This window comes from Cnephaeus nilssonii, assembly GCF_951640355.1.
Source record: "Cnephaeus nilssonii genome assembly, chromosome: 20".
NCBI classification, from domain to species: domain Eukaryota; kingdom Metazoa; phylum Chordata; class Mammalia; order Chiroptera; family Vespertilionidae; genus Cnephaeus; species Cnephaeus nilssonii.
The window spans coordinates 32,803,152-32,825,792 of NC_137091.1; the positions used below are offsets into that span (position 1 = coordinate 32,803,152).

The 22,641-nt window shown below is 46.5% G+C and overlaps 1 protein-coding gene across 5 annotated transcripts in view; it reads left to right on the plus strand.

Moving 5' to 3' along the window:
• The window catches only part of ACSF3 (acyl-CoA synthetase family member 3), a 79,363-nt gene that overhangs the window by 13,678 nt on the left and 43,044 nt on the right, over nucleotides 1-22,641 (plus strand). For all 5 annotated transcript variants that reach the window (XR_013812854.1, XM_079759625.1, XM_079759627.1 and 2 more), the window contains exons 4-5: nucleotides 11,089-11,243; nucleotides 12,960-13,108. Coding sequence is in view for 4 of the 5 variants with exons in the window: in XM_079759625.1 (XP_079615751.1) it covers nucleotides 11,089-11,243; nucleotides 12,960-13,108 (304 nt within the window). In the remaining variant the exon portion in view is untranslated. The remainder of the gene's footprint in view (nucleotides 1-11,088; nucleotides 11,244-12,959; nucleotides 13,109-22,641) is intronic.

The following is a 22,641-nucleotide window of genomic DNA, read 5'->3' on the forward strand; positions in this document are numbered from 1 at the left end:
TAGGATAGGGGGTGCTCACACTCAGATCTGCTCCACAGTGTGGGGTCACTAGAACGGGGTGCTTACACCTCAGATCTGTTCCACAGTGTGGGGTCACTAGGACAGGGGGTGCTCACATCTCTGATCTGCTCCACAGTGTGGGGTCAGTAGGATAGGGGGTGCTCACACTCAGATCTGCTCCACAGTGTGGGGTCAGTAGGATGGGGTGCTCCACAATGTGCGGGTCACTAGGATAGGGGGTGCTCATAGGTCTTAGGAGCCAGGCAGGCAGCTATTTGCCCATCTCCAGGCTTTCATTATGGAGTGTCCTTGTTGCCAAGGACACTCAGATTTTAGCCAGAGCACCTTAAAAACAGAACAAGAACCCCTTCCTGTGTGTGGTGTAGAGTTACCAAAAATTGGGTGATGGCTTCATCTGTGGGGGTTGTTGCTTTAAACTGGTTAAGTGTTGCAGTTTCTCACCTGCAGTCAATCCTGTCCTTGCTTTTGCTCGAGTACTGCCGGTTGGGATCTAACCCCAGGTTTCCATTCCTGCCTGCATAGCAGGGTCACCTTGGGGAGATGGTGAGTAAAAGAGGGGCCTGGAGCCCTCACGTTTGATGCCTGGCAGTACCTGGACTACCTGCAGCCTGATTTGGGAACTGTTCTTTGGTCTGCTATGACAGCTTGCGTCTGAGCAGGTAGAAGTGTTCTCACGGGTGAAATGCAGGGTCTAGAGAGGGATCCCCCAGAGCTATGGTTTTTAAGTTACGAATGTGTCAAAACAACATGGAGAAGGAATATTGCGTCAGTACAGCAGCTGCCCTCTTTACTGACTTGGGTGAATCTAAAAATGGTGAGGCCTTTCCAGTGGTGCAGTTCTCAGGAGGATGTCTCGGTGCTGAGGTGAAGGTGTTGTCAGGACTTGATGGTGGTGGAGTCTACGCACAGGTCAGCCACACTAAGCACAATCCAGCGGTTCACCTCTAAAAGCACGATGCGTGAGAAGGAAATGGGGGCCCCCCGCGGCTGCTCCTCCTCAGCCAGCTCAGCATATCAACGCTCTCTGGAAGCCTGAGTGGTGTCTAGTGTGTCCACTTGGCCACGCTCCTCCCAGGCCCCACACCTTCCCTGGTGGCAGGTGGCAGGTGGCAGGTTGCAGCCGACCTGCATTTCTTTATAAGCCAGTGGGAAGTAGGATGCCACACAGAGTTTCCAGCAACTCTGCATTTTAGAGCTTGGAAGGGACTTGAGGGATTTAGTCGCAATTAATATCATGTTGTGAGAAGACAGAAGCTGAAGGGCTTGGTCAGGGTCATAGCTGCTCCTGGGCCAGTGAGGGTAGCCTGTCCATGGTTTTGTCCCTGTGGATTTGCTAAGGTCTGGATTTCCAGCGCTTTGTTCTCACTGCTGGACCACTGCTTAGTGTGCAGTGATTCTGAGCCATTAGGTTTTATTTCCTCTCTATTCAGCATAGGAAGAAGTGCAATTGTAGGAAAGGGCTCTTCATGACCACATTTTTTTTTAAATCTCCACTTCTTATTTCTATACACATTGATTTCCTACCTACTCAACAATACAGAAATGGGAGTGGTTTAACATAAATGAACTCCCTCAGTCATACCAAAGGTGGGTTCCTTTAACATGAGTTGTTAATATTTTTATCATAAACTAGAGGCCCGGTGCATGAATTCATGCACTGTTGGGGGTGCCTCCACCTGGCCGGTGATTGGGGCCGTCTCGCGGGCACATCGTGGCTGGCCAGCCGGGGGTGGGGGGGGGGGGGGGGGGGAGGGACCGCGGGAGGCTAGCTATGGGAGCACACTGACCACCAGTTGAGCATCTGCCCCCTGGTGGTCAGTGCACATCATAGCAACCAGTTGTAAAGGTTGCTTAGGCATATATATATATATATATATATATATATATATATATATGGCCCAGTGCACAAAATTCATGCACGGGGGGGGGGGGGGGGGGGCGCGGCGTGGTTCCCTCAGCCCAGCCTGCACCCTCTCCAATCCGGTACCCCTCGGGGGATGGACCACAGGCTCCTAACTGCTCACCTGCTTGCCAGCCTGGTCGCCCCTCAATGCCCCCTCCCCGGTCGCCCTCAACTGCCCCCCCTACGGACCTGTTTGCCCCACACAGCTTGCTGCTCGATCGTTTGGTCGCCCCTCACTAACTCCCCTGCGGGCCTGTTCGCCCCACACAGCCTGCTGCTTGGTTGTTTGGTCACCCCTCACTAACCCCCCTGCCAGCCTGGTCACCCCATGCAGCCTGCTGCTCAGTTGTTTGGTCGCCCCTCACTAACCCCCCTGCCGGCCTAGTCGCCCCACGCAGCCTGTTCGGTCGTCTGTTCGATTGCGATGGTCGCTTAGGTTTTTATGTATATAGACTAGAGGCCCAGTGCACAAAATTTGTGCACGGGGCGGAGGGGTGGGCGGTCCCTCAGCCCAGCCTGCAACCTTTTGCAATCCAGGACCCCTCGGGGGATGTCCGACTGCTGGGGGATGGTCTCAGCCCATCCTTCCTGCAGGATCAGGCCTAAACTGACAGTTGGACATCCCTTTCACAATCTGGGACTGCTGGCTCCTAACCACTCTCCTGCCTGCCTGCATCATCGCCCCTAACCACTCTGCTTGCCTGCCTCATCATCCCTAACCACTCTGCATGCCTGCCTGATCACCCCTAACCACTCTGCCTGCCTGCCTGACCACCCCTAACCACTTGCCTACCTGCCTAATTGCCCCTAACCACTCTGCCTGCCTGCCTGACCACCCCAACCACTTGCCTGCCTGCCTGATCGCCCCTAACCGCTTCTGCATGCCTGCCTGATCGCCCCTAACCACTCTGCTTGCTTGCCTGATCATCCCTAACTGCTCACCTACCTGCTTGATTGCCCTAACCACCTCTGCCTCGGCCCCTGCCGCTGTGGCTTCTTCCGGAAGGGCGTCCGGAATGATGTCTGGAAGGTTGTTTGGCTGTCTGGTCTAATTAGCATATTATGCTTTTATTATTGTAGACTAGGGGCCCTGTGCACAAATTCGTGCACCTTGAAAGGAACTGTGGGCCGCAAGGCTGCAGTGGGCACAGGGTTGGGTATCAGCCCATCCTTCGTGCTCCTGCCGCGGCCCCTGGTCCCCTATCTGCCAGCAGCTCCACTCCCACTGCTGCCGCTCCCACACACTGCTAGCGCCGGCCCCGCTTGCTCCTGCTGATGGTGCGAGTGAGTGGGGCCAGCGCCTTCAGTGGTTGCAAGCAGCAGCTGCTGGCCCCGATGGCCCCTGCTGCCAGCCCCAATCACTCCTCAGGAGCAGGGGTAGGTGGAGATGCACTGAGGGGCAATCAGGGCTGGCAGCTGCCACTCTCACCCGCTGATGGTACAGAGCAATCAGGGCTGGCACTGGGCGCTGGCAGTGGGTGCGAGCAGTGGCTCTGACGCTGGCAGCAGGTGCAAGTGGGGCCTGCGCCGGCAGCAGGCATGAGTGCCAGGCGGGACCGCGGCACACGGGAAGAAAAAATTTTCAGTAACCACCAGAGGCTCTCCCCAATGACAGCAAATGGCGCCCCGCCTTGGTTTGGCACCCCCGCTCACCTGCTCCACCATCCCGCCGCAGCCGCTGTCCTCCATGTCCCATGCGCACCCCCTCATGGTCAGCGCATGTCATAGCAACTGGTTGTTAGGTTGTTCTGCCATTCAGTCTATTTGCATATTAGCCTTTTATTATGTAGGGTAGACAAGAGGCCTGGTGCACGAAATTCATGCATGGGTCCCTAGGCCTGGCCAGCGATCCAAGTGTGAGTATCTGGCGTGGAAGGGCAGGTCCCAGCTGACCTCTGAGCCCTGGGAAGCACTTGGACCCCCAGGCCCCCATGCACCCCCCTCCGCCTGAGTCACGGTGCCTGAGTCCCCACATGTAGATACAGTGAGCGCGGCCAGACGCCGCGGCCTGGGGCACAGCATGGGCCTCTGGGCCACCCAGTGATGCCGCACAGAAGCCGGGCAGGCAGCGTGCTTTCTCCCAGCTGGCCTCACAGACCGGCTCCTGCGTGAACCCACAAGGAGCCCAACTGGCCCCTGCGGTCCTGGCAGCTGTAGCCCAGCTCACCTGGAAGAGGCCGCACAGGTGCGAGGCAGGCTCCTTGCGGGTGCCCAGCACCTGAGTGCAGGGGCTTCTCCAGAGCACGAGCCCTGGTGCCCCAGAGGAGGGTAGCGGGGGAGTGAGGGAGTGAGAACAAGCTCGGCAGACACCCCACATTCTCACCACACCTTCGTCCTCGTCACCCCCGCCCCCAGGTAGCCAGCGATTGGTCGCAGCCCCCCCCCCCCCCCACCCAGCACTGCAGGAGGTTGGTCGCTGCCCCCACCCCCAGTTCCTCGTTCCAGCCCAGGGCCTGGCCCCGATCAGGCAATCAGGGCCTGCCAGCTGCTGATCACTGTCTGCGGGGTGATCAGTTGGGACCTGGCCCCCCACCTGGCTCCCTCAGTGCCTGGGAGCCAGGCAGCAGCCTTGGCCCCTGCCGCCGCCACTGGTCACCGTCTGCAGGACGATTGTTCGGGGCCAGGCCCCCGCCCAGCTCCCTCAGCGCCTGGGAGCGGGATGGTGGCCCTGCCGCCGCCACTGGTCGCTGTCTGTGGGGTGATCAGCAGGGCAATCAGACCCTCGCTCACACTCACCTTGGCCTGGCCCCACCTGCTCACCGCTCCACCATCCTGCCACAGTCCCTCTCTCATCGGGGCCCTTCGGGGCCAGCAGTGCCTCCACTGCCGCCTGCTGCCAGCGCCCCATTGCCGACAGCCACCATGTTCTGCGCCACCCCCTAGTGGTCAGCACACATCATAGCAAGCAGTCAAACTCCCAGTCGAGGGGACAATTTGCATATTAGGCTTTTATTATATAGAAGGATAATATTAGCTCACTTCTTTGCCTGTAAAGAATTATAAAATACTAGAGGCCCGGTGCATGAAATTCATGCACGGGGGGAGGGGGGGTGAGGGTCCCCTCAACCCAGCCTGCACCCTCTCCAATCCAGGACCCCTCCAGGATCGGGCCTACACTGGCAGTCGAACATTCCTCTCACAATCTGGGACCGCTGGCTCCTAACCGCTCACCTGCCTGCCTGTCTGATCACCCCAACTGCCCCTCCCTTCCGGCCTGATCACCCCTAACTTCCCCCCCCCCCCCCACTGCTGGCCTGATCGCCCCCAACTGTCCCCCGCTGCCAGCCTGCTCGCCCCCAACTGCCCCCCCCTGCCGGCCTGCTCGCTCCCAACTGCACCCCCCCGCTGGCCAGCTTTCCCCCAACTACCCCCCCTGCCAGCCTGCTAGCCCCCAACAGCCCCCCTGCCAGCCTTGTCGCCCCTTACTGCTCCCCCTGCCAGCCTGGTTGCCCCCAACTGCCCCCCCCCACACTGGCCTGGTCGCCCTACGCAGCCTGCTGCTCAGTCGTTTGGTCGCCCCTCACTGACCCCCCTGTGGGCCTGGTTGCCCCACGCAGCCTGCTGCTCGGTCGTTTAGTTGTCCCTCACTAACCCCCTGCCAGCCTGGTCACTCCACGCAGCCTGTTCAGTCGTCCATTCAGTTGCGATGGTCGCTTAGGCTGCTCAGTTGTTTGGTCACCCCTCACTAACCCCACTGCCAGCCTAGTCGCCCCACGCAGCCTGTTCGGTTGTCCGTTCGGTTGTGATGGTCGCTTAGGCTTTTATATATATAGACTAGAGGCCCGGTGCACGAAATTCGTGCACGGAGGGGGGTTGTCCCACAGCCCAGCCTGTACCCTCTCCAATATGGGACATCCCTCTCACAATCCAGGACTGCTGGCTCCCAACTGCTTGCCTGCCTGCCTTCCTGATTGCCCCTAACCACTTCTGCCTGCCAGCCTGATCACCCCCTCCCTAACCACTCTGCTGCCAGCCTGTTTGCCCCCAACTTCCCTCCTCTGCCAGCCTGGTCACCCCTAACTGCCCTCTCCTGCAGGGTTGATCACTTCCAACTGCCCTCCCTTGCAGGCCTGGTCCTTCTCAACTGCCCTCCCTTGCAGGCTGGGTGCCTCCCAACTGCCCTCTCCTGCTGGCCATCTTGTGGTGGCCATCTTGTGTCCACATAGGGGCAGGATCTTTGACCACATGGGGGCAGCTATATTGTGTGTTGCAGTGATGATCAATCTGTATATTACTCTTTTATTAGATAGGATAGAGGCCTGGTACAGGGGTGGGGGCCAACTGGTTTGCCCTGAAGGGTGTCCCGGATCAGGTTGGGGTTCCCTTGGGGCGTGGGGCGGCCTGAGCGAGGGGCCTGTGGTGGTTTGCAGGCCGGCCACACCCCCTGGCAACCCAAGCGGAGGCCCTGGTATCTGGAATTTATTTTCCTTCTACAATTGAAACTTTTAGCCTGGAGCAGAGCCAAGCCTGGGGCTCCCTCCGAGGCTGGCAGCCATTTCTGTTGGGGTTATAATTGAAACTTTGTTGCCTTAAGCAGGTGGGCCCCGCCAGGGTGTGCGGAAAGCTTTGCTTCCCCTGTTGCCGGCGGCAACCCTGGCCTGCTCTCTCAAGCTCCATTCTGCCACCATTTGTTTGAATTTGTTTACCTTCTATAATTGAAACTTTGTAGCTTGAGTGGAGGCTTAGGCCTGGCAAGGGCAGGCGGAAAGCTTGGCTTCCTCTGTTACCTAGGAAACCTTGCTCTCTGTGGCTGTAGCCATCTTGGTTTGGGTTAATTTGCATGCTCGCTCTGATTGGATGGTGGGCGTGGCTTTGTGGGCATGGCCTGTGGTGTGTCGGAGGTATGGTCAATTTGCATATTTGTCTATTATTAGGTAGGATGAGTACTAAGAGCCCTTGGAGAGATAACTGAATCTAACCCCTCTTTCAGTGTAGTCTTAAAACATTTTAAATTGTGTAATGTTTCAGACATCTACAAGAGAAATGAATACCCATATACCATTGCCCAGCTTCAACAGTGATTAATTCAGAGCCATTCTAGGTTCATCTAGAAACCTCTTTTCCTAGCTCAGGATTGTTTGTAAACGAATTTCAGATATCAGATCATTTTAGCCTCTTTAAAAGGTAGGGGCATTCCAGTAGCCTGACATTGGTACCGAGCCAGCTGCCCAGTACCAGTTGGGGGCGACCAGGCTGGCAGGGGTGGGCAGTAAGGGGTGACCACATTTGTACACCCTCAATAACTCAGTTGGGGTAGAAATTGAATATCTTTTAAAGTTTAATGTTCTAGTTCTTCTTAGTAAATTTCTGTCAAAATCATTCAGAAATTCTATCTTACAGAATTTAATTATTTGTAAATCACAGAAGATGTAACATATTTAGAATTTTTCATCCCAGGATTTTAAAGTGCCTTTTCAATGTATTGACGGGTATTTTCATAACTTCTTTGTGGAGAGATTATAAAAATAAAAATAATTATTTAATGGAAAAAATAAAATAAAAGGTAGGGGCATTTTTTCTCATTAACGACACAATGAGGTAATGAGCAAGAATCCCTTAATATCACCTATTACCATCAATACTATCACTATCAGTTTCCCCTCATTTCTTTTTTTTTTTTTTTTTTAATCCTCACCCGAGGATATTTTTTCCCCCTAATTTTTAGAGAGAGTAGAATGGAGAGGGAGAGACAGAAGGAAACACCGATGTGAGAGAGACACATCAATTGGTTGCCTCCCACATGGACGGGGAGCCTGCAACCGAGGTACGTGCCTTTGACTGAAATCAAATCCAGGACCCTTCAGTCTGCAGGCCAACGCTCTGTCCACTGAGCCAAACCGGGTAGGGCCCCTCATTTCTTACGTTTGTTTGAATTAGATCTGAATAATTTCTGCCTTGAGCATGGTTGATATCAGCTGCTGCTGTTGCTTCATATGCAGGTTTCCCCTCCGTCTTTTCCTTGCAGTTTTTGTTTGCTTAAGAAATCAGGCTTGGGTGTCCTGTAGAGTTTCCCACAGTCTGGTTTTGTGTATTGCATCCCTGTGGTGTCATTTAATATGTGTCCCCATCCCCTGTATTTTCTGAAAACTGGTAATTTGATCTACACTTGATCTTAGCCAAAAGGCCGAGAAGCGATGGGTAATTTGATCTAAAGGCATGATAAGATTTGGGGGGTTTGTTTTGTTTATTTGGTTTTGTTTTGGTGAGAAGACTTGAGATTAGCGTTCCTCCAGCAGGGACAGATTTGCCTGGTTGTCTTCTCTTTTGTGATGTTCGCTACCTAGAGCTGTTAATTCATTGGTATTTACTAAATGGGAAATGCTAGTGGTTTGTTAGTAGTTTGTTCCTTTTGTTCTTGAATAGCATCACATGTATGGCTGTCCCGCATTTTGTTCACCCATTTACCATTTGATGGGCATTTGGATCGCTTCCAGTTTTTGTTTATTAAGAATATATTGCTGCTATGAACATGTGCATACAAATTCTTGTGTGGACATGTTTTCGTTTCAGGGACAGAATTGCTGCGTTGTGTGGTAAAGTTATGTTTAATGTTTTAAGAAACTGCCAAACAATACAGAAGTGCTGTATTGTCTACATTTGTGCCAGCAGTGTATGAGTGGCACATTTTCTCTACATCCTCACCAACACTTGTTTGTTTGTTTTTAATTATTATTATAGCGGACATAAAGTATCTCATTGTGGTTTTACTTTGTATTTTCCTAATGACTAATAATGTTGAGCATTTTTCATGGTCTTATTTGCATCCATAGGTCTTTAGTGAACTGTATATTCAGATCTTTGGCCCATTTTAAATTTTTTTTCTTTTTCTTTTTTTTTGGTCTTCTTGTGAGTCGTAAGTGTTCTTTACAGATTCTGGACCCAAGTCCTTTATCAAATGTATGGTTTGCAAATATTTTCTCCCAATATAGCTTGTCTTTTTATTTTTTAATGGTATTTTTTAAAACATACATGTTTTTTAATTTGATGAAATCTATTTTTCTTTCTCTCATTGAAGGGACTTGGCTCCTTTGTCAAAAATCAATTGGCCATCAATGTATTGGTTTATTTCTGGACCCTTGTCTGTTCCATTGTCTTTGTGTCCCACCTTACTCCAGCATGACACTGCGTTGATCACTGTTGCTTTAAAGTAAGTTTTGGCGTGGGAAGTGGGAGTCCTCCACCTTTATTCTTCCTTTCCACATTTGTTTTAACTCCTCTGGCTCCTTTGCATATCCATGTAAATTGTAGAGTCAGCTTGTCAATTTCTGCAAAACAGCTTGCTAGGGTTTGGGGGAGAAATGTGTTGAAGCTGTAGCTCAATTTGGGGAGAATTGCCATCTTAGCAATATTGAGTCTTCTGATCCATAGACATGGAGTATCTCTCCATTTACTTAGCTCTTCTCTCTTTTCCTCTTCTAGGACTATAGTTATAGTATATCAGACTGTTTCATGTTGTCCCACACATCACTCACTCTATCTTTTTTTCTTTTCTTTGTTGTCTGTACTTCAGTTTAGATCATTTCCCTTCACTCATGTTTCACTTCTTTTATCTTCTGCTACATCTAGTCTGTTAAGTCTATCCAATGAATTCTTAATTTCAGATAATATATTTTCCAGTATTATAATGGTTCTTTTTTGCAGTTCTACTTCTCTGATGAAATCTTTGATTACCCCTCGTTTTGTTCATCTTTTCTTCTAAATTCATTAGCCTTTTTATTGTAATTATTTTAAATTTCTTGTCAGATAATTCCAACATTTAGATCTTCTGAGAGTCTGCTTCTATTGACTCCCCCTGGCTCCCTTCATCATGGGTCACATTTTTCTCTTTCCTTACCTGCTTTAATAATTTGGAGGGATGCCAGTCATTGTCTTTAAAAGAATTTATTTTTCCTCCCAGAGGACTGTTCTTTTCCTCTGTCTAGCAGCTAAGTTGAGGAGCTAATTACTGTCATCCAGTCAGGAATTGGGATGGGTTGGGGGTGGACTACAGCATTAGTTTCCATTTATCCCAGGTTTCAAATGCCTTAGGGGAGAGCTCTGTCTGCGGTCAGTCTACTGGGCTCCCAGCACCAGGAACTCTGCTGTCCATCCTGACCATGGGCTTGCACAGCGATGCTGCAGTGAGAGAACCACAGAGTGAGAGTAACATGCCATCTTTTCTTTTTCTTCTTCTTCTTCTTTTTTTTTTAAATATATTTTTATTGATTTTTTACAGAGAGGAAGGGAGAGGGATAGAGAGCTAGAAACATCGATGTGAGAGAAACATCGACCAGCTGCCTCCTGCACACCCCCTACTGGGGATGTGCCCACAACCAATGTACATGCCCCTGACCGGAATCGAACCTGGGACCTTTCAGTCTGCAGGAAGACGCTCTATCCACTGAGCCAAACCGGTTTCGGCCTTCTTCTTTTTATCCTCACCCAAGGATATGTTATTGATTTGAGAGAGAGAGGAAGAGAGAAACATCGATCAGTTGCCTCCTGTGCACGCCCTGACTAAGGATTGAACTTGCAACTATATATGCCCTGACTGGGAATTGAACCTGCCACCTTTTGTTGTATGGGACAATACTTCAACCAACTGAGCCACCTGGCAGGGCACGCCAGCTTTTCTTATGGAGTAGGGGTAACACACAAGCACTTCACCTGGTGAGAAACTTGAAGCATCTTTATATTAAAACAAGAAACATTTATTGCAGAGTAAACTACAAAATTCACTTGACTTTTCCAATAAACAGAAGATGTCATCCATTCAACATCTGTCACATGCTCATCTGTGCCAGGTACTGTGCTGACTCTCAGGCTCCCTGGTGGCCACTTGGAAGAGTCCGAGGGGCCAGTTGCCACATATCTCCTGATGGAAGATCGAGGCTGGAACCTTATCTCTCTCTGGGCTTCTCTCTCAACCCTCTCCCTCCTTACAGGTCACTCTGCAGACCAGATACGAGTGTCCCTGGCACAGGGCCCTTTCCATGGGAATGGCCAGAGGCATTGTCATCCCATAAAAGTGAGATGCCCTTTTAGGTGGGAGCTACTTACAGACCCTTTAACGCTTCAGAAAAGGAGAGCCCTCCACTAAGAACACTGTTCCTGGAACCAGAGGCATTCGTACATTTGGCATGTTTTCCAGTCCTTTTGCCATGTGTTTCCTTTTTTCTTTTTAGGTTTGGGAAAAGTTCTTAAGTTCTGAAACTCCACGGATTAATGTGTTTATGGCAGTGCCTACAATATACACCAAATTGATGGATTATTATGACAAGCATTTTACCCAACCGCATGTCCAGGATTTCGTGCGTGCTGTTTGTGAAGAAAAGATCAGGTAAATGAAAACAGTTCATCTGCCCATCCAGAAAGTATTATATATCATCAAATAAGACTTATTTCTAACAAATCAGTTCTGCTAAGTTTTAGGAAGCAGTGTTTTCCACTTTGTTTAAAATACGCATCTATATATTTAAACCTACATTCTCTATATATCTGTGTGTATTCTATATCTGTGTCTCTATCCTGTCCTTCTGTAGGTCTATCTACATGTATATCTCTATCTGTATTCTATCCATCTTTGTCTGTCTGTCTGTCTGTCTTGTGGCAGAGTTTGAAGGATGAGGATTAGGACACTGAACTGACCATCTTGCTCTCATCCTTTCTGACCCACATTTGCATGCCCCCCAGCTCTTGCTGTATTATTTCCATCCAACAGTCTGTGGCCCTTTGAAACTCCCTGCTGGGGCCCCATCACACCCCTCCTGACAGAGGTGCACCAAGACTTTTGGGTCTTTTGGTGGCAAGAAGTGTGTTCTGCACTCCCGTAGGAGCTGGTGGACATGGGAGGCTCCTCTCCCTGTTACACTGAAGAGGGACCCACTCAGAGTGCGCACCTGAATGGGCAGCGTGGTGGGTTTTCACAGCCCCTGTAGACACATGTTGCAGACAGACACGACAAGCTATGTCTGTGGTGTGCACAACCTCTCAACACCTCAGTGAGTGAGCTACTAGGCAAATGTGAATTTTAAATTCTAGTGTATTTGTGTGTGTGTTTCTGTGGCCTCTGGGCCGCTCTATGCATCTGATTCCTAGTCCTCAAGAACAAAGGAAGGGCAACTTTGTTTCCCTAAGAGAATTCTGGATTAGCCAAGACAAATATTTGATAATGTTATGATTTTGCTCCCACCATTCCTTTGCTCCTCTTCTATAAAGACATTTTTGTGGAACTACAGCTCTTGTCTGATGTTGCCTGCTACCCGTCACCTAATGGCCCACCCTCTCACAAGCCGTTGTGGGGTTGGGCAGCTATAGATGGAGGTGTCCATTGCTCAGCCACCAATACGAAAGCAGGATTAGGAGCACCCAGCCCTATAGAACTCATGGCAGAAATAATACCAGAGAGGGGAAACCAGGGTGATTTCTGGGTGACAGAGGCCCTGAGACCTCCCCTGTTTAGGCTCATGGTCGGGGAGGTACCGGTGAGTTGTACACCTTTGTGAGGAAACAGAGCCGTTGTTTCTTCTCCAGCTTGAACTAGAACCAAAACCTTCTTCCTTTCCCCACATAATGCTTACATGACACGCTATACACCGGAGTAATTAGGAGCTCTCAGATGTTAAATAAATGTCATTGTCACCATTGTGAGCCCTTTAGCGCAATTCCGTGTGCAGGACCTCCGTACGTCCCTTAGCTGTGGACTGTCTCCTCTCATCTACCCCTCTTACCCCTCAGACTTGGTAGCAGTTTACCCATAATCTAAATTCGGTCATAATCATCTTATTATTACTGTTATTTAGGATTGTTTGTGAACAGCATATTAATTATTTGCAAAGAATGTCACCAAAGACCCTAAAATTATTTTTTCTTTTACCTTGATTATTCATTCCTTTTGAAGACCTATTTACATTCTAAAATATACCCAACAAATTCTTTTCAAAGAACCAAGTTAAATTCTAGCTTCTAAATTCACTATCTTAAAATAGTGACTTTTTTTATTGTACTGAAGATTGTTGTCATCAGAAGCTAAGGCTGCCTCTGGTTTGCCGGGTAGGTTGATGGTTTCGGGATCAGCTGCTCTGCCCCTGCCTGTCCTAGAGAAATGGAAGAACATCACAGGCCACACTCTGCTGGAGAGGTATGGGATGACGGAGATCGGCATGGCCCTGTCCAACCCCCTGAACGTAGCAGCTCGCTTGCCAGGTACACAAAGTGCCTTCTTAGGGTGCTGGCAGGGTGGCCATGGCCTATTCCCTCTGGGCACTCACTTTATCCCAGTGGCCAGTTAAGGATAGGACAGAAAGGTGTTCTTTATACCAGTGTCTTTTCCAGGTTACCTGGGGGGACAGGTGGGAAGAATGTGAACCACCAGAACCCATGTGCTCATCAGAGTACCTCTTAGAGTGCATGCTGCTTATGTCCAAACTAAGTTTGCCACTGGTGAGAGCCTCCTGTCCAGGTGCCCTGAGCCACACAAGGTCAGTGGCAGCAGGAGACATGACAGGTGTTGGGGGAAGGGGTGAGAGAACCACCACCTGTGCTTGGTGACCTGTATATGTCTGGATGACCTGCTGCTCTAGACAGGAATTGTTGCCTTTTGGTCCTCCTGCCCAGCCTTCTCTAAGATGTTTATTTCACTTTATTTTTTTAATCCTCACCTGAGGATATGTTTCTATTGATTTTTAGAGAGAGAGGAAGGGAGAGAGAGAGAGAGGAACATCTATGTGACAGAAAAACATCGATTGGTTGCCTCCCATAATGCACCCTGACCAAGGATCAAACTGCAACCTAGGTATGTGCCTTGACCTGGAATGGAACCTGCGACCTTTTGGTGCATGGGACAACGCTCCAACCAACTGAGCCACCCTGGCCATGGCCGCTCTGACTTTCATTTAATAGACCTTTCCATCCTGGGTCCTTAACAGGGAATCTACAAACAGAGCCCAAGGCCTAAGACGGGAACATGTTCTGTTCTGTTCTTGGCCCTTTTCTATTACTCAAAAGAAGTCACCTCCAGTGTGTCCAGAACACAGCAATATCTCATTCACAGGAAAAGTAAAATAATCCTACATCAGTACATCCATTTAGCTTGCACATACAGTGAAATTCACCCCTCACGTTCAGTTACGTGAGTAGCCATGTACCTGCTATCACACTCAAGATACAGAAGTGTTTGATCACCTCAAAACCTTTCCCTTTGTGTGGTCAGCACCTCCTCCACCCCAGGGCCAGGTAGGCTTTCTCCACCTGTAATTGCGCTCTTTCTAGAATGTCATATAAATGAATCCCTACAGGACATGGCCTTTTTGAGTCTGGCTTTTCTCACTTAGCAGGATGCATGTGTAACTTGTCCGTGTCATCACATGTCCCTTTCCATTGCCACATGGTATTTGTGGTGTGGAGAGGTCACTGTTTATTAACCTGTTCACCAGCTGCAGGACATTGGGTTATATCTAGTTCTGAACTGTTATAAATGTGGGTGTGCAAATTTCTGTGTGAGCGTATGTCTTTATTTCTCAACTTGGAGTGGGATTGTTGAGTCAGGAGGTAGGTCTGTGCTCTACTTATAAGAAATTGCCAAACTGTCCCCAGAATAGCCCCTGATATAGGGACCACCTTTCCCACTGACAGACATAAATAAATAAAAATGAGGTCCACACAGAGAAGAGACTGAAAACAGGGGCGGGGCAGCCCTGAAGCCCCAGAAACTCACTACCCCACCTCTGAGCTGGCCCTGGCACAGCAGGATCAACTGGGTAGTGGCCATCCTCCTAGCACATGGACAGTGCCCTCTTCTAGCACCACGTGGACAGTGCTGCTCTCCTAGCATCCATCTGGCCATAGTCAGAAGTGGCATGTCATTTTTCTGTCTCTCTTTAAAGTGCCTGTTCTTCCTAGATAACTTTAATTGGCCTGCAGCTTGGTCCAGCTTCTGGGGAGCTGGACCTTTGTCTTTTATATTTATTTCCCACTGTAATCTACCCAAAGCCACAGAGTGGGTACCTGACCAGATATTCCCACCATTACACAGGGACGCGCACTTTACTGGAGCACAGCAGCACAGCAGACAGCCCCATTTGAAGAGAGATGAGGCAAAGAAATGGACAAGAGACTTTCTGGGCCTTAACTATAGGAGCAAACACAAGGCCAAGAAGCCAAGACCAGGAACTAGGACAGGAGAGAGCGAGCAAATGGCAATATGGGGACCACCTGCAGGAAGGAGATGTGGAAACTCTGCAATCTGGTGTTAAAGTGCAGGTCACAGGCCCAGAGGCCCAGAGGCCCAGCTCAGGGCTCACCTTCGGACAGTAGAGGGACCAGGGAAGAAGCTGCCCTGGACAGAGATATACCAAGGGGTCCCCCACCGACTTGGCCTTCAGTTCCCTCTGAGAAGGTAGAACCCAAAGACTCTGAAACCCAAGGTTTATTAGCCAGAAATTTCTGAATCTTAAGTTATGGCTACAGCTCTTACACGCCTCAAAGGCAGTGTGTGGAACATCAGAATGTGGACAGGCTATAGTCTCTCTACACTGGAATCAAATATCTGTGATTGTTTTCTCGACTGTAAAGCAAACCTCTAACAGTCAAGTGTAGTGCCAGTTCCGTGGTTTGGAAAAAAAGTAAACAAAATAATCTCCAACCTTAAATTCAAGAGTGCTACATGAAAATCCCTAAAACATCATCTCTGAGCCTCATTTCTGGAGAAATCAGGTTGAGAAGTTTTTTTCAGTCTTTTCTGTGCACTGTGTCTCCTGAGCTGGGGCACATTACAGCTGGAGGCTATGAACTTGTGTTGGAGCCCCAGCCTGTGTCCCTTTCACACTTGGGACATAGCCGTGCTACCTCTCCTGGCTTTCCCATGCCTCCCAGTGGGGGTTCGTTTCTAGAGGTTCCTTCCTTTCTGCTCCTGCACAGCCTCTTAATGTTGCTCCTACAGTTGCTTGAATGACCACCAGGATTTTTTTTTTAATTTGGTGATATGGGGGGCCAGGCGGGAGCCCACCTCTAGTGGGAGGACTACCGCTAGGCTCTGGCCTTGCTATCCCTTTTATTGAGACTATGAGATACACCCATTACCCTTAAGCAGGTTTGGGATACGACCACCAGGATTTATTTAAAGGTTCTCAAAACCTGTTGGGGGCATGGAAGGGCATGGTCAGCCTCAAAGGAGGGACTCACTTCGTGGGGTGGATGTTTGCCCTGTGTTAAGCTCTGGGTCGGATCTAATCATTCATTCCCTGTGTCCCATGCGGTTATCGTGAAGGAGGATGAATAATTCATGGCCAAGTGCTGCTGAGCCTAATGACGCTCTAATTGGAGGTTGAGATCAGAGGCGCTAATGGCTCCTGCAGTGGGACTCTGTGGAGCGTTGACAGGAGCTCCAGGACCTTATCGACCTGTTTCCATTCTCTCGGGACTAGCTGCAGAGCAGCCTCGCTCCCCAGATGCTGGACCAAGCTGCAGGCCAATTAAAGTTATCTAGGAAGAACAGGCAACTGTTTTAAAGAGAGACAGAAAAATGACATGCCACTTCTGACTATGGCCAGTGCTGCTGCCAGATGGATGCTAGGAGGGCAGCACTGTCCAGTGGTGCTAGGAGAGGGCACTGTCCATGTGCTAGGAGGATGGCCACTGCCCAGTTGATCCTGCTGTGCCAGGGCCAATTCAGAGGTGGTGTAGTGTGTTTCTGGGGCTCCAGGGCTGCCCCGCCCCTGTTTTCAGTCTCTTCTCAGTGTGGACCTCACTTTTATGTATCAACATGACTGCGAAACTCAAGTCAGTGTCTCTGCCTTGAGAGTTTAACTCTATTGTTGTGTTTGTGATGCCATAGTTAATTAAAATTCTGTCAGCATTTTCATTATAGATTTTCTTAACGGTTTGTAACTTTCGCTTTGTGAGGGGAGATGAGGCCTTACTGAACAAAGCAGAGAGGAACCAGAGGAGTGTGTGTGTGGTGGGGGGCAGTTTCTTCCTTTTAAAAAATATTCAAAGGAGAAATGAGTGGATTGAAAGATGGAAGTCAGAGGGTAGTGGACGGGGAGGCTGACCTTTTGTGCATTTGAGGAGGAAAGCTGTAGGTCCCTCTTCAGATAAGAAATATAAATTTGGGCTGGTTCAGATGGTGGCAGAGTAGGTGGATCTTGCTCACAATGCCTCCCAGAACCAAACTGAAAATTACAGCTAAATTGGGGAACAGTCACCCTGAAATACTAACTGGAGACTATCTGAAGAGGAGACTTAACCAAGGACTGCAGAAGCCACATTGAGATTGCACCTGTACAATAACTTGCATGACATAGTGCTACTTGGAGTTGAGCCTCACAGTCAGCCAGCCCATGGGCTGATCCTACACACGAACAGGCCAACAGCAATCAAGACCCAATCACATAATCCAAACAAGGGACATTCTTAGAGCATTCAGCTCAGAACATAAAGGACACTGTGCCACTGAGTCCCACAGGACACTGAACTACTAACGTCACCACATGAAGATATAGAGGCATAGCAATTTTATCTAATACATGGAAACAAACACAAGGAGACAGCTAAAATGGGGAGACAAAGGAACAACCTCCAAATGAAAGAAAAAGAGGAATCTCTAGAAAAAGAGCTAAATGAAATGGAGGCAAGCAATTTATCAGATATATAGTTCAAAGTAATAGTTATACAAGTGAATCTAAAAATCAAGTGAATAAAAAAATCTGAATAACAGAATGGACTGGTGAATATAATAGAATCAGGGACATAGAAAGGGAGGCGATAGACAATTCTCAGGGGGAAGGGGGTCTGAGGGGTGCAGGAAGAGATTGGACAAAAATCTTACACCTATGGATGAAGACAGTGGCGGGGGGGTAAGGGTATGGGGTGGGGTGGGGAATCAGGTGGAAGGGAGCTATGGGGGGGGAGGAACATCTGTAATAATCATCTGAACAATAAAGATTTATTAAAAATAAATAAATAAAATAAAAATTAAAAACAAAACAAAAACACAAAAAAAACACACAAAGTAATGGTTATAAGGATGCTCAAGGAACTTAGTGAGAATTACAAGGAACCTCATGGGAACTACAATGGCATGAAAAAGGAAATAGAAACCATGAAGAATAACCAGTCAGAAATGAAGAATACCATATCTGATATCAAGAATACATTGGAAGGAATTAAAAGTACTGGTTTATTAAATGAAGCTGACTTTGAGGACAAGATAGAAAAAACACCCAATTAGATCAGCAAAGAAAAAAATTAAAAAGCAGGAGCATAGTTTAAGAGAACTTTGAGATAACATGAAACCTAATAGCATCTGTATTATAGGGGTAGTAGAAGAAGAATAAAGTGAGCAAGGACTAGAGAACCTGTTTAAAGAAATAATGACAGAAAACTTCCCTAACGTGGTAAAGAAAAAAGTTACACAAGTTCAGGAAGCACAGAGACCCAATCAAAATGAACACAAAGAGACCCACACCAAGACATATCATAATTAAAATGATAAACATTAAAGATAAAGAGAGAATCTTGAAGGCAGCAAGAGAGAGACAGAAAGTTATCTACAAGGGAGTATCATTAAGTTGTCAACAGAAACACTTCATGCCAGAAGGGATTGGCATGAAGTATTCAAGTAATGAAAAGAAGGACCTGAATCCAAGACTACTTTATCCAGCAAGGCTATCATTTAAAACAGAAGGTGAAATAAAGGGCTTCCCAGGTTTTGGGGTGTTTTTTTTTAAGACTAAAGGATCCCTAGCCAGTGTCAGCCTGAAGACTGAAAGGTCCTGGGTTTGATTCTGGTCTTGGGTACATGCCCTGGTGCAGGCTCAATCCCCAGTAGGGGGAATGCAGGAGGCAGCCGATCAATGATTCTCTGTCATCATTGATGTTTCTGTCTCTCTCTCCCTCTCTGAAATCAATGAAAATAATAAAATTTTTAAAAGACTAAAGGAGTACATTTCCGCCAAACCAACATTGCAGGATATGTTAAAGGGACTGCTTTAAGAAAAAGAAGAAATCAAGAAAGAGAGAGAAACATAGGCAGAAAGAAAAAAAATGGCAATAAATAAGTACATATTAATAGTAACATTAAATGTAAATGGATTAAGTGCTCCAATAAGAGACATAAGGAAGTTTAAGGGGTAAGAAAACATGATCCATATATATGCTGTCTACAAGAGATCCACCTCAGAGCAAAGATTCACACAGAAAGTGAAAGGATGGAAAAATATTCCATGCAAATAGTAACAAACAAACAAAAAGCTGGGGAAGCAATACTTATATCTGACAAAACAGACTTCAAAACAAAGATCATAACAAGAGTCACTGAAGGTCACTACATAATACTAAAAGGAAGGATTGATCCAACAAGAGGATATAACCCTGGTAAACATATGCACCCAATATAGGAGCACCTAAGTATATTTTAAAAAAAACTCTTGGTGGACTTTAAGGGAGACATTGACAGCAATGCAGTCTTAGCAGGAGACTTGAAGAGCCCACTGACATCACTGAATAGATCCTCCAGACAAAGAAATCAACAAGGAAACAGGCCATAAATAACACACTATGTCAGATGGACTTAATTAATATTTACAGAACATTTAATCATAAAGCTGAGAATATACATTCTTCTCAAGCACACATGGAACATTCTCAAAGAACCACATGTTAGGACACAAAATAAGTATTAAAAATTTCAAGAATACTGAAATAATATCAAGCATCTTCTCAGATCACAATGGCATAAAACTAAAAATGAACTACAATTTTAAAAAACCTCAGAAACATTCAAACACATAAAGGTTAAATAGCATATTATTAAACAATGAATGAGTTACCAGTGAGATCAAGGAAGAAATCAAGAACTTGGAAACAAATGAAAATGAACACACAATAACTCAAAATCTATGGGACACAGTGAAATCTATGGACTCAAGCAGTCCTGAGAGGGAAATCCATAGCAGTACAGGCCTACCTCAAGAAATAAGAAAAGGGCTCAAAAAAACAATCTAACTCTACAACTAAAAGAATTACAGAGAGTCCCTGGCAGGTTTAGCTTAGTGGTTAGAGTTCAACCCATGGACCAAAGGGTTGCAGGTTTGATTCCCAATCAAGGGCACATACCTCAGTTGCAGGTTTGCTCCCTGTCTCCCCATCAGGAGGCATGCGGGAGGCAACCAGTCGATGTGTCTCATATCGATGTTTCTCTCTCTCTTTCTCCCTCCTCCTTCTCCCACCCTTTCACTCTCTCTAAAAATCAATGGAAAAAATATCCTTGGTGAGGATTAAAAATAATAATAACAATTACAAAGAGAACAACAAGAAAAGCCCAGAGGATGTAGAAGGACGGAAATAAAAAAGATCAGAGCAGAAATAAATTACACAGACTAAAAAAGTAATGCATAAGATCAATGAAACCAAAATCTGGTTCTTTGAAAAGATAAACAAGATTGATGAACCTTTCGTCAGACTCATCAGAAACAGAGAGGACCCAATAAATAAAATCAGAAATGAAAGGAAAAAGTGACATCACAGAAATGCACAACTATATGCCAACAAATTGGACAACCTGGGTGAAATGGACAAATTCCTAGAAACATACAATCTTCCAGAATTCACCAGGAAGAATCAGAAAACTTGAATAGGCCGATAATGACTGATGAAATTGAACCAGTATTCAAAAAAACTCCTAGCAAACTAAAGTTTTGGGCCAGATGGCTTCACAGGCGAGTTTTACCAAACATTCAAAGAACTAACACATACTCTTCAAACTATTCCAAAATATTCAAGAGGAGGGAAGACTTCAAGCTCTTTTTATGAGGCCAGCATTATCCTAATTTCAAAATCAGAGAAAGACACTACAAAGAAAGAAAATTACCAATTTGCCAATATCCCTGATGAACATAGATGCTAAAATTCTCAACAAAATATTAGCAAATCAGATCCAGCAATACATTCAAAAGATCATACACCATGACCATTTGGGATTTATTACGGAGATGCAAGGCTAGTACGATATTCGCAAATCAATAAACGTGATACATCACATAAACAAAATGAAGGATAAAAAACACATCATATCAATAGACACAGAAAAAGCATTTGACAAAATCGAGCACCCATTTATGATAAAGGCTCTCAGCAAAGTGGGAATAGAATGATCATACCTCAACATAATAAAGGCCATACATGACAAGCCTACAACCAACATCATACTCAATGGGCAAAAACTAAAAGCATTTCCCTTAAGATCAGGAGCAAGACAGGGATTGTCCACTTTCACCACTACTTCCAGTATTTCAACATAGTACTGGAAGTTCTAGCCATAGAGATCAGACAAGAAGAAAAACAATAAAAGGCATCCAAATTGGAAAGGAGGAAGTAAAACTGTCATTATTTGCAAATGACATGATATAGTACATCAAAAACTATAAAGACTCCACCACAAAACTTCTAGATTTAATAAATTAATTCGGCAAAGTAGCAGGATAAACATCCACAAATCAATGGCATTTTTGTACACCAATAATGAGCTCTCATAAAGAGAAACTAAAAAAAAATCCCATTTACCATTGCAACAACAACAACAAAAAAGAGATACCTAAGAGTAAACTTAACCAAGGAGGTAAAAGACCTGTATTCAGAAAACTATAGGACATTGATAAAAGAAATTGAGAAAATTACAGACAAGTGGAAGCATACACTGTATTCATGGATTAGAAGAAATAATATTAAAATGTCCATACTACCCAAAGTAATCAGCGCAGTCCTATTAAAAGACCAACAGCATATTTCACAGATCTAGAATAAATATTGCAAAAATGTATATGGAACAAAAAAAGACCCCGAAAAGCCTCAACAATCTTGAGAAAGAAGAACAAAGTTGGAGGAATCATAATGCCAGATATCAACCTATACTACAAAGCCATTGTAATCAAAACAGCCTGGAATTGGCACAAGAATAGTCATATAGACCAATGGAACAGAACAGAGACCCCAGAAATCAACTGACACCATTATGGTCAATAAATATTTAACAAAGGAGGCAAGAGCATACAATGGAGTAAAGACAGTCTGTTCAATAAATGGTGTTGGGAAAATTGGACGGGTACATGCAAAAAAATGAAACTAGACTATCACACCATACACAATAATGAACTCAAAAAGGATAAAAGACGTAAATGTAAGTCGCAAAACCATAAAAATCTTAAAAGAAAATATAGGCAGTAAAATCTCAGACATCTCACGTAGTAGTGTTTTCATCAATACATCTCCTAGGGCCATGGTCAGCAAACTGCGGCTCGCGAGCCACATGCAGCTCTTTGGCCCCTTGAGTGTGGCTCTTCCACAAAATACCACGGCCTGGGCGAGTCTATTTTGAAGAAGTGGTGTTAGAAGAAGTTTAAGTTTAAAAAATTTGGCTCTCAAAAGAAATTTCAATCGTTGTACTGTTGATATTTGGCTCTGTTGACTAATGAGTTTGCCAACCACTGTCCTAGAGCAAGAGAAACAAAGGGAAAAATAAACAAATGGGACTATATCAAACTAAAAAGCTTCTGCACAGCAAAAAAAAAATCAACAGAAAAGGGAATCCAATGTATGGTATAGAGGAATATATTTGCCAGTGATATCTCTGTTAAGGGATAATTTCTAAAATATATAAGGAACTTATACAACTCAACACCAGGAAGACAACCCAATTAAAAATGGGCAGAGGACCTGAATAGACACTTCTCCAAACTGGACAA